Genomic DNA, 12840 nt, shown 5'->3' with positions numbered 1-12840 from the left:
TACGTGTAATTCATGCATTGAAGCATATTTTTCTAAATTGCTAACGCCTCGAGCTGGAGATGGACTTTTAGGTAAACCTAACTCTCATTACGAGAGAAGGATATTTAAATCAGAATGGTTACATTTGAGAGGAAAATTATGTTCAAGTATACGCAATGAAATTCCTACCCTAGCGAGCAGAGGCGTTAGCAATTTAGAAAAATATGCTTCAATGCATGAATTACACGTAAAATCAAAGTGCAAGTGTAAAAGAGGTGATGAAGGTATTAGAAGAAGAGATGAAGCCAATGAAAAGAGAAGACAATTTTACAAAACTGAAAGTGAGATGGCGATACGAAAATCATACACAGAAAAAAATGCTTCAGAAACGTAAAATTGTTACTGAACTAATTAATTTAGGTATAAATAAAACGGCAGAACTGCAAAGAAAGACTATCTTAAAATTACTGGAAATAGTATAATTTCTTTAATAAATATTAAGTAACATCTTGGTATTTTATTTCCTAACACAAAAACAATTTTGAATGGGATTATCCTTGAAATTTTATTTAGAATAGTCCAGTCCAAGCTAGGCTGTATAATGTGTAACAGAGAATTGACCCCATTTAATTTATATTTTTTTCCAAGTTTGACCTCTTTGGCATTCTGCTAGCGTGTCAATTATTGTGGTGTCTGCTTGGCTTAGCGTGTCTGTGCATACCTCTCTGGCTTTCTGCTAGCGTGTCAATTGTGGTGTCTGCTTGGCTTAGCGTGTCTGTGCATACCTCTCTGGTGTTCTGTTACCGCATCAGTGATGGTGTTTGGTTGGCTTAGTGTGTCTCTGTACATCTTTACGCCCTTCTGTTAGCGTCTCAGTGATGGAGACTGCCTACCTATCCTTATCTAGGTAAGCGTATTTAGCGTATTTTGTAAGTAGAAGTTCGAAATTTTTGTATTAGATTCGTTAGTTGCAAGTCTAGATAACAATATTTTTAACTTTGACCGTGCTAATGCCGCATGTGTAAAATAATCAATTAGTGCGGATAACTGTATTGGTAGATAAATTTAGCCAATTCGTAAGGACTCATTTAGTCTAGTGGCACATCTTTGAGAGTTCAGCTTTTTGTTTTTAAGTATAATTTACTCTTAAATTTAAATGACTTTTCTTTTCTAGCAGTTTCCATTTGTGCCCTGTATTTTTTTCTAAAAGTATACATGTTTATCATTTCTACATCTCCGACTACATCTATGTTAGAGGAGAACACAAAAAAACAGAATTTTTAAACAAACAAAATGTCATATTTTTTGTAGTTTTTTCCCGTTATTGTTGATGTTTTTGCAAGTTTGATGGTACGCCTTTTACTACGGGTACCGTTGCTCCTGTTACAAACGCGTGTTCTTTTTAATTAAACAACTATTAAACAATTAATCAAACAAACGTGCGATTTAAAGTCATTGCACTCCATGCGACAATAGCCTCAATCCGATGAGTCTGCATTTGGACTATAACCGACCTGATTTGACCCCCCCTGCGACAATAACATCAATCCAATGAGTCAGCATTTGGACTATATCCGATCTGATTCGAAAACTGCAGAATTGTGAATATTATTTATTTTTTTCAATGTAATTAATTTTTATTAATTATTATTTCAATCTGATAACATTGTAATCGTTAGAAACGAAAGGTATAAAATTTAATCTCTCGCATTTCTCATATTTTAAATAAATAATTATTTAAAAAAAAACGGCCTTGAAGGCAGTAACTATTAGGGCCGTAGTCCTAATGTATTTTTTCGTAGGATTTCATTGTGGACATTCGTGTGTTTTACGCTTTAACGAAAAAGAAATGTTTCCATTTTTCATTGTTTCGAACTGTCGGAGATTTTTGTTAGTGTAGTTAATTGTGTATAATTACGGTAAGTTTTTGAGCATTTATTTTTTGGTTGAAAAGCTTAATTTTTTTTTTAATATGAGTGATATGATGCTTTTTTACGTAGTATCTTTGGTACACCATCAACACTATTTTTTCATGTTTCCAGTAGAAACGTCTCCTAAAATATGCTGTCGTCGATTTGCTTTTCTTAAATTATGATAAATATCCACAATTTTTATGCCTTCACCAATTTTCTATGTCCACTATTCTTTTGTCATCACCATAAATTTATGTTGGTATTACATTTCACCTATTTTAAGTGAAATGTATGAAAAATATTACTACTTATATATACGAGGTTGATCAAAAATTACTAGTGAAATAAACATTATAAAATAAAAGATTTTAGAAATCCAGATTTGAATTTTCGTGTGAATTATTGTACTGTATGAAAAAATTAGTAATTGTATATACGGGGGTTGATCAAAAATTATTTATAGACGAAATAATTAAAGATCTTTGTAGAAAAGGGGAAATTTGACTAGTTTATTTTACAGAACAATAATGGGTAGCCACGTGTCGAGCAGTGGACGGTGGGTTTGTGTATTTGACGCCTCATACGTCAAAATCGAACCGATAACAGTGAAGATACGATCTAATAGCTTTTTGGCAATCACAGTAGAGTGTAACAGCAGTGTTTGGTATACTGTTATTTCGTAATCTTTTGAGCATATTGTCTCAGTATGTGGCCTAGGTAGGAAGTTTTTCTAACTCTCACTATATTGAAAATTTCCTTGCCTATTGTATGCAGCACTTCCTTTTGAGTTGACAGACCAATACTTGACGGCAGTGGCACAGGAGAAGATTTGACGTTTTTGCAATGCTAAATATTTAATTTTCTTTGAGAAAAGAAGATTTGACGTTGACCGATCAAAAAGAAGACGATGGCGCAATACAATGAAGAAGAATTGGTTGCTGCGGAACAGAAGAATTGACAGATCGCAAAGAGGAAGTTGACGTGACAAACGAAAAGAAGAAATGACGATGGCTCGACATAATGAAGAAGAATTGACGGCTGCGAAATGCGAAAATATTTATTCAGTAATTTTCATAAAAATGATATGAATATTCAGAATAATAGTGCAGACTGAAGGAGTGTCTTTTTTTTTCTACGATGACAGGTAGGTGCTGGATGGGTTGGACATAGTTAAAGAATATAATGTGTTTGTTTTGTTGGTTGGTTTTTTAGATGTACCTGATGGCGTTCGATCGTCATGAACAGGTTGTAGCCTTCAAGAAATATGAGAAGGTGATTTGATCTACTTGTCAGATGGAGAAGTGTGTGTGTGCGCTTGTGTGTGTGCGCGCGCGCGCGTGTGTGTCTGTAAACGAATTTGAATGTTTGTTTTGTTGCAACACCGTTGCATTGTATTTGATAAAATTCATGAGAGTGGGATGGTTTGGACATCTCATAAGAATGATTATATTATGTCGTGTACGTTATCAGCGATGAGTCGTGTGTCTCTGTACTTTAAGTCGTTTAGTCGTTACATACCTACCTAATGTTCCTTTGACAATGCATCCATGTCTGAAGTGACAGGTAATATTTTGGAGATCAGAAAGAACTATGAAAACCGATTTAACAAACAACTTAAAGAATCACTGTGACAGTTGAAAAGAAGAAGAATTTATTTGACTTTCTGACTACACCCTGTATATAATTTTTGTCAACGGGATAATTTCAGGTCAAACTGGTAACCAAATTATGACTCAACAGAAAAGACTGAATTCCACTTGATTATGTTCTGAGTATTTTGCAATACATGCAAAAAGGGTATTTAAAAAATATGTATGATGTAGAAAAGAAGACAAATAAATTATTGTAGGCGTAGGAGGCAAGTTTGGCTCAAATTTAAGTTCAAACTTTGTAAATGTGGAGTAAGCAATGTTTTGATCAATGTTGTTATACTCAGTGGCGTAGTGCCAAGTCAAGATAACGATAAATAAGAAATTATTTTTGATATACATAATTATGTTTGCATAAAACAAAAATTATTTTATTATTTTATGTGAGTAATGTGCTGACTTTTTTATGTTTGGGATTTTGTGGGGGCCCCCGGAATGTGGGGCCCCGGGCAGCTGCCCAGCCTGCCCTCCCTTAAATCCGGCCCTGGAAAAGGTCACGAAAACGGTTCAAGCTTAAAATCAACAATGGTTTCAGCAGGAGGGACAACCTGTCACATTGCCAGGGTGTCTCTTCGAATACTGCGCGATCATTTTGGGATTTTCCACTTACCAGAACCAACGCCACCAGATGCGTACATATGGGGAATGCTGAAGGAGTCAGACAAATCCACCGTCTGCCATTTCGGAATTTCGGACGAGAATTAAAGACTTTTTCGTGCCAGAGGCAGTGTCGGAGCTAGAAATTTTCCTTGGGAGGAAAAATTTGCCTTAGGGGTAACTTCTAGTGAAAAACCAACCAAAAGACATAAAAAGAAAAACTCAGATTACATAAAAGACAAAAATAATAACTTATAGGCATTCAATTCCCTTAATTTTCCTAACTAGCATGTTTATTGTGTTGAATTTGTCTTCCTGTGGTTTCGGTTTCATGTCAGCTGATATAATTTTACGTTTGAACATTTTTTTTCTTTAATTTTGGACCTTGTTAGGGGGTAAAATTTCCTTATTTTCCCTACCCGTAGATCCACCACTGACCAGAGGGCATCTTTAACGCCTATTTTATCGGGAACGTGCCTCGTCGTGGATAATGTTTGCAAGGATATATCATGTATACTTGATGTATAAATAATCATAAACATTTAAATATTCATTTCAGTACTGTTTATTTTGCCGCATACTGTACATGGCGATTCCATATAAGTTTGATTGTGTATACTATATGATTTATTACCTTTGTTATTTGTCCAAATCCCATAGGCCAATAGGTCAGGTTATAATACTTATCTGTAGGAAAGGAAGTAAATGGTGCTCTATCTCCATGTCTAGAAACCTAAAAACGTAAATGATAATAAATATTTAAAATTTATATAAAGATATTACCTGACTAATGATAACCTTTAACAAAAGAAACGCAATGTCTAAATTACAATCAACATTTGGTTTCATAATATCTTAGATCTAGCCTACAAGAAACATTTCCATTGATTCAAAGTAGCTTATAGCTTTTTACCGATACAGTACTAAATTTTGTACTACATTTTTATTGATATCTCCGGTGATCACAATAATGGTAGGTAATTAAGCTTAATTGTATTATGGTAGGGGAGCCCAAGCGGGGATTTTTGCAGTTACTCGAGCGCGTCAGATTATCATATCGGGAGAAACCTGGTGCCTGCAGATGCACCTCCACCATATATTCGCTCTTAACACAGGGGAGTTCGTTAAGGGGGGTCCGAAAAAAAAATCTATCCTTAAAAATACTCGAAATTGTCAGATTAAGATAAGGTAAGTTAAGGACAATAGATTTAAGTACTTGGGATGTTGGATCCATCATTTTAGAACAAGTCAATAGATTTAAGTACTTGGGATGTTGGATCGATAGCAGCCTAAATCCTGATCTAGAAATAAGATCGAGAATAGAACAGGCCAGAAAATCTTTCGAAAAAATCAAAACACTGCTTTGTGATTCTCGAATAAATCTCGAAATTCTACTACGTTTATTCAAATGCTACGTCTGGTCGACTCTTCTCTATGCAGTTGAGACATGGACCCTTAAAACATCAACCACAAATAAGTTGGAGGCCTTTGAAATGTGGATCTACCGGAGAATTCTCCAAATTTCGTGGACATCGCATACCTCAAACGAAGAAGTGCTGCATAGAATAGGCAAGGCAAGAGAACTTTTAAACGCAGTGAAAGTTAGAAAAACATCATACCTGGGCCACATTGCCAAAAACCTGTAGTGAAAGGAAAGATCGAGCGAAGGAGAGGACTTGGAAGGAAAAGACTATATCGTGGCTCAGAAACATCCGACAATGGACAGGGCTAAATTTTGAACAGCTAATAAGAACAGCTGAAGACAGAGAACAGTTTGTAATTGTAGTAGTCAACCTTCATTGAGGAGACGGCACTTTAAGAAGAAGAAGAAGTTAAGAACATGCAAAACAGTGTATATTTCAAAACTCTGACGATTTGAGCGGGGCATAAAGAATTGGGCGAGTTAAAAAGTTTCACAAAAAAAAAGCGAATAATTCGCGAAATGAACGTTAGATCGAAAAACTAAAAAATACTTTTTCAATATTTTTCGAAAATCTATCGAATGATATCAATCATGACCCCCCCACGGAGAGGGGTGGGGGGTAAATTTAAAATTTTAAATTCAAATCCGGCGATATTTCGCAAAAGAAACATTAGATCGAAAAACTGCAAAATACACTTAATCAATATTTTTGAAAAATCTATCGAATGGTACCAAACACGACCCCCTACGGAGGTGGGGTGGGGGGGTTACTTTAAAATCTTAAATTAGTGGAGTCACTGAAGGTGGATATAAGCGATTACCTCCGATTTCGTTCAACTTCCATCAATTTGCATGAAAAATGGTGAGTGGTTAGAGGATATCTCAAGGAACAAAGGTGACATAGTGCCAACTTGCGCTTTTACCCTGGGGGTGGATGCCACCCTTCTCGGGGGTGAAAATTATTTTATTAAAAATATCCCCATAGTTAGATAGGGGGATAAATTCTAAGCAAAATTTGTTATATAAAGTTATTAAAATAAATCAAAACTTTTTGAGTTATTAAAGATCAATTATTTTAATATTTCGTGAGAAAAATGCATGTTTTTAACCGATTTTTCATAAATAACTCAAAAACTATAAGCTGTTACAAAAAAGTTATTATTACTAAAAATAAAGCTAATAAAAAAGAAATAATCTCGTTACTAAAAAAACCTTTTAGTATTAACTAAAAGTGAGTTATAGGTAATTGAATGTATATTTTTTTCGGCGAGTACCCAAATCTAGGTATTCAAGCTTAAATTACGGGGTAATGATGCATTTTATGACATAAACTCATAAACTCATTAAACATTTGTGAAAGTACTTAAAAATATCTATCAAATGAGATCCCGAACAAGTTGATAGCATTAAAATTTATGCTCCAAAAATTTTTCAAACTTTATCTTTTAAAAATTTTTCCAAAAAATGTTATCGTTTTTTAAAATAACTCCGTCAATTTTTACGGTATCAGGTTCACCTAAAAACGATTTGTAACATAATTCCAAGGGCTATTAAAACTTCTTGAATTTAATCTTTTGAACTCATTACTTTTTTAAAAATTCAAGGTTAAATGGCCACGGTTGCATGGTTCTCGCAACAAAATTTAAGCTTTAAACGTTTCTATCTCGGTTATTTGTCACCCTACAAAAATAGTAAAAATGTTAAAATATTTAGTACAGAAAAAACTAAAATTTGGTTTTACATCATTTTTTACATATCTTGAGCATTTTTGGAGTTATTATCGAAAGCAAATTAAAATGACGATAATTTTAAGAATTCTGATTTTTTTTAATTATATCTTTTTTTCAAAAATATGCATTCTAAACCGGCGAAAATTGTTAAAATCATTACCCGTGCTAATACAAAAAAAAATTTGTAAGAATTACTATAAATTTTAATTTTTGTGGAAATGACGTTGTTTTATTTTTCACTTTTTCCTAAAAAATTCGAAAGGGTTTTCTTATTTTCATCATAACTTGCTTAATTTTGATGCTACGACCTTTCTCTGGAGCTCATTTGATAGATATTTAGAAGTACTTTGGCAAACATTTAGCAAGCATATTTTATAAAATGCATGGGTTTCCCTTATTTAAGCTTAAATACTTAGATTTGAGTATTCGTCGAAAAAAATACACATTTAATTACCCATAACTCACTTCGAATTAATATTAGTTTAGTTTTTTAAGTAAAAAGTGTCTTCAATTTTTTATTATCTTCAATTTTGCTAATAATAACTTTTTTGTAAAAGCTTATAGTTTTTGAGTTATACGTGAAAAACAGCTTTAAAACATGCATTTTTACGAAAAAATAAAATCTTTGATCTTTAATAACTCAAAAGTATTGATTTATGTTAATAACTTTTATAGCATTACGCTGTAATTACTATTTTCTGCTAATTTTAATTCTTATTTTTTAATAACCTTTCGCAAAACGAAATGACAAAATTCACATGTAAATACAGGGCAGATGTTAAACGAAACGTTGAACAGATTGTATAAGATTAATGTTTACTTCAAAGAAATACTTCTTAATTGATTACGATGTCCCAGCCTCCTAATGTCAAAAATTCTTGAAATCCATAAAGTTTGTCGATTTATGGCTGTCTCTGTTTTATCTAAGAAACCGCAGATCATTTGACATAACAGTGGGGGGTTCGCTTCGAGCCGGTCAGTTTTCTACCAGCGTCTGCATAAGGCACACCCTTCGAGCGTCGATATTATGTAGGTCAACAACACACTGCTTGTTTACACACAATAAATAGAATATTACCGTTCGTTGTTTATTTATTTTTATTACATTTATTTCAATTAAATTCCGCAACTCACCCATCGGAATACTTTATATAACAAATTTTGCTTCGAATTTGTCCCTCTACCGATTTATGGTATTATTTTTAATAAAATAAATTTTACCCCCAAAAAGGGATGGCATCCACCTCCAGCGCAAGTTAGCATCATGTCACCTTTGTTCCTTGAGGTATCCTCTAACTGTTCACCAATTTTCATAAAAATCGATAGAGGTTCAATGAAATCGGAGGTGAAAACCTTCGGTGACTGCACTAAATAGGAGCCCCAAATTTTTATAACAGATTTGGATTCTTTACGTAAAAATAAGCAACATTTATTCGAAATATTTTTTCAAATTATGCATAGATGGCGCTATAATCGGAAAAAACGATTGTTGGAAATGGAAAATTAAGTTAAAAATGGAAAGCCCCACTAAAATGGAAAACTTTACTTAACTTTTTTTGGTTTTAGGACCTACTCTTTACAACCCAATAGATCCTCTAAGCGCTCGAGTGACTGCACATTTAGCATACTTTGTTCCCCTACTATTATTTCTGTCGTATTTGTTTACTTCCATCTCTTGTCCGGTCAATCAAAGAAAACATTACAAAAGAAAACCAATCGTAGAATCCAAAATAGGATTTATGAACATTTCATTTCTATGCGCAATTCCGATTCAATTTTAGCTCTAGGCCAGGGGTCGGCAACCTTTTGAGTCGCAAAATGCTCGGACAGGTCGATTTTTAAAATAATCATAGTATATTATAGCATCAATGTTTCGAACTTTACGCGATCCTTCTTCAGGTGACAGTCATAACTTTGATTTTTTTTAATGGGAAAGTACATCATGTGCGACCTCATTTAAAACCTTTTGAAATACTGATTACAAATATGTATAATAATTCGTCGGTCTTGACGGTCTTGACGGTCCAGTTAGCTGGGGCTCAGTCGATCGACAAGTTTAGTGGATTTGCGATTTGCGGTCGCTGGTTCGAGCCTCAGCTAGGTCATGAAATTTATAAAAGGCCAACGCCGTAGTATAAAACTCAATAGAGTCTACGGCTTGGTCTGGAATAAACTGGCGTCTGATCGGCCTATGGAGGAGCGGTACGGGAAGGGATAAGGGCTTCCGGCTTGGTGATACTCCTCCATAGATCCCTACCGAAGGGCGTTGACGCCTAAGAACGGTGTATACAAATACAAATAATAATTGAGCAATATTTCGGTGCAATGGTTTTTAAATTTTTTTAATCCTGAGAAAACTAATAAGAATTTTTGAAAAATTTAAATGCAAAATGAAAGATTACATCATTACCAAGGACCGAAAGTTCCTAAAAACTTCTATAATGTTTATTTTAATAAGTTACGAGGGTGAAAACGAAGAAAAAATTTAGTACGATTTTTAATTTCAAGTATATATTCAAAAGAAACTTTTTGTTAATTCTAAGTGACTTTAGGCCCTCGGTAATAATGTAATCTTTCATTCTGCTTTTAATTTTTCAAAAATACTAATTAGTTTTCTCAGGAGTCGAAAAAAAATTAATGCATTTAAATAGCATATGAACGAAATTTTCCCCAAGTATTGTACATTTTGGTAATCAGTATTTCAAAAGCTTTTAAATGAGGTATCACATGATGTATTTTCTCATGTGTCAAGTTATGACTGTTACCTGAAGAGGGACCATGTAAAGTTCGAAACATTGATGCTTTAATATACTACGATTATTTTAAAAATCGACCTGTTCGAGCGTTTTGCTTATGTGCTAAAAATAAAGTTAACATGGTTGAGGAGGGGGTTACCCTTATTCCAGCGCACTGTAGATATTTTCATACACATCATTTATTCAAGTAAAAAATTAAAACAACTAAATATTCACTTACAACACTAACTTGTACTCCAATGGCAAACAATTCAGCAAATAATCTCAACGGAAGCGTTGGCTTTGTATGGTTTTAGAAAGTTTGGATAAATCTGGCTAATAACCTGTTGTCTTAAGTTTCAAACACGACTCTAAATTTTCGTTTGTTATTTGGTTTCTTAGTTTACTTTTAATTATATTCATACAAGGGACCTCTGGCTCGCAAGAATATGTCGATCCGAAGATAGCACTCCAAATGCCAACTTCTTCACCCCACTGTAGCAATCTGAAAGACTATTCCATGCGTCGAATATAAGTCCCTCAATTCGAGGCATTTTTTTTCAAAGCTGTCCAGTTTTGTTGCGTTACGTACACATTTCTGGACCTCCAACTCTTCCAACTTGCTTTTCAATTCTGTAAATATTCCACTCCACAAAGCTTTCCTTTTTAAATGATAAACACGTTGACGGACAGAACGTCTATAGACGTCTAATAATTTCGAATGATTGACACAATGTCTATATACGTTGCATTTTCCCTATTCTACTTTGCAAAATACATATTAGTGTCACAACACTTGCTTATACATTTGACGCACTGTCCGTCAACGTGTTAGTTGCATTTCTAAAGATTCTGTATCAATTCCAAATGGCTTAACGTGGATTTCGTTACGATTTGTGTTGAGAGGATTTACTATGAATGTTAGAGTGATTTCGTTGGTTTTGAATTGTTCAAATCTGTCAGCAAATTCATATTTCATTTTTTTTTTTGTAACTGTGCTGAAATAATTCGTCTCAATAGTTGCACTATATCGCTATATTGCTTTTTAGGAATTGAAAATCAAGTAATTTACCGCTCTGAATATCTTCTGCAAAAAGAATTAATTTTTCTTCAAAACAAACCAATTGTTCCACCAAAACATAGGCTGGGTTTCCCTTTTCTTGCAGTTTTAAATTAATTTCATTTAATTTCTCTGTGATATCCACCATAAAGTAAAATGTTTGCAACCATTTGTCGTTCCCTAACTCAGGGTGATTAATGCCTTTTTCATTTAGGAATGTATTTATTTCATTCAAGCACAAAGCAAAAGGTTTCAACACCTTACCTTTGGAAAGCCATGGCACTTTATTGTAAAGAAGGAGGTCGGAATACTGTCTTTGATATACTCACCATCTGAGAATGGTTTGCCTTTTTTTGTATAAGTGTAAGGTTCGGTGTCTAATCCTCATTAATCGATTAAGAAGGCATTTTAAATGTTTTTTTTTGGTAAAATATTTGCGTGTGGAACTAAAGAGCCGCAGCTGCATATCCAAAGAGCCGCATGCGGCTCGCGAGCCGCAGGTTGCCGACCCCCTGCTCTAGGCCAACACCCTCTTCAAGCAGGTCACAAAAATGATTTCGAAAACTTCAGAATCAGAGCCCCCATCCGCTCTGTATAAACCAATAGGCCTGGATCCCGCGTACCAAAAAACAGTTTATTAACAGCAAGCTTAAAATTTGTTAATAGCTTAACGGTGACTAGTCGGACAAACTTTGATGTACGGGAACACTAAAAAAGGGGAAGTTTTAATTGTGGGACAGGTTACAGGTTTCGAACGTCAGACTATGGAAACGTCCCATGTATTTTGTCGGACAGAACTTCTAATAATTTATTTGTTAATACTTAATAATAATTTCTGTCATTTGACATGTTCTACGTGTCGGACTTATTAAAATGCCTAACATATATGTCGGACAAACAATTATTTCATATATTATATAAAGTTTGCTATTGAATAAATTTAAAAATAACCTGCTAGTTTTCACAATCATAAACTTGTGAGGATGACACGTTCCACAATTAAAACTCTCACTGTCCCAGTGTTCCCATAGTTTCAGCTTGCTATTAATAAACTTTTTTTTGGTATGCGGGATATAGGCCTACAAGAATTATCCGAGAAGCAATAGAGATTGAAAAATGGTCGAACTGTCTTAATAAAAGAAAACATCGCGCCAATTCCTACCCAATCGCTACGTCACCGAATGACGAATCTTCGTGATCGACGCGACGGTATAAATAACGCATCCTGTAAAGGATTTATATTAGCATCCAGAAAATAAAAATATTTAATCGGTTTAATTTTTAAAAGTCTTAAAGTACTATTACATTTATTTATGTTTTGATTTCGTAAGTAGGTGGCATCGATTTATGTAATCTAGGTCACGCATAGGGAAAATAGCAAGTCGCCAAAAATACTGTTATTAGTAATTCACGGTCACAGTAGACAAATATGAAATCATAACAACAAATACAATTTATTTATGTATACATAAATAGGTATGAGAGAGATTATTCATTATTCAGAAACAGACTTAGCTAGAGTCCAGACGAGGTAACAACCATCCAACACCAACTAGTAACTGTCATTACGTAGTGCGTTAATAAATATATTCAAGTCCATAGAGTTTCAAGTTAATCACCATCACCGGTGGTTGTAGGGTGGCAACCACCATACTCCGCCTTCGCCAGCAGCAGCATTGCAGTGAACAGTGAAGAGTTTAGTGTCTGGTGATTCGGGAGACTGAGATACCGGAAAACCCGAGAAAGACATCAGG

General features: G+C 34.2%; 1 protein-coding gene across 3 annotated transcripts in view; it reads right to left on the bottom strand.

Moving 5' to 3' along the window:
• LOC126882219 (testicular acid phosphatase homolog) overlaps window positions 1–12840 on the bottom strand; it is a 162631-nt gene that overhangs the window by 84054 nt on the left and 65737 nt on the right. For 2 of the 3 annotated variants that reach the window (XM_050647025.1, XM_050647024.1), the window contains exon 2: window positions 4773–4871. The exons of the other annotated variant lie outside the window; for it this stretch is intronic. In XM_050647025.1, coding sequence (XP_050502982.1) covers window positions 4773–4871 — 99 coding nt within the window. The remainder of the gene's footprint in view (window positions 1–4772; window positions 4872–12840) is intronic. 3 annotated transcript variants of the gene reach the window in all.

This window comes from Diabrotica virgifera, chromosome 3 (genome assembly GCF_917563875.1).
Source record: "Diabrotica virgifera virgifera chromosome 3, PGI_DIABVI_V3a".
Taxonomy (NCBI): domain Eukaryota; kingdom Metazoa; phylum Arthropoda; class Insecta; order Coleoptera; family Chrysomelidae; genus Diabrotica; species Diabrotica virgifera.
This window is presented reverse-complemented; position numbering and strand designations above follow the sequence as displayed.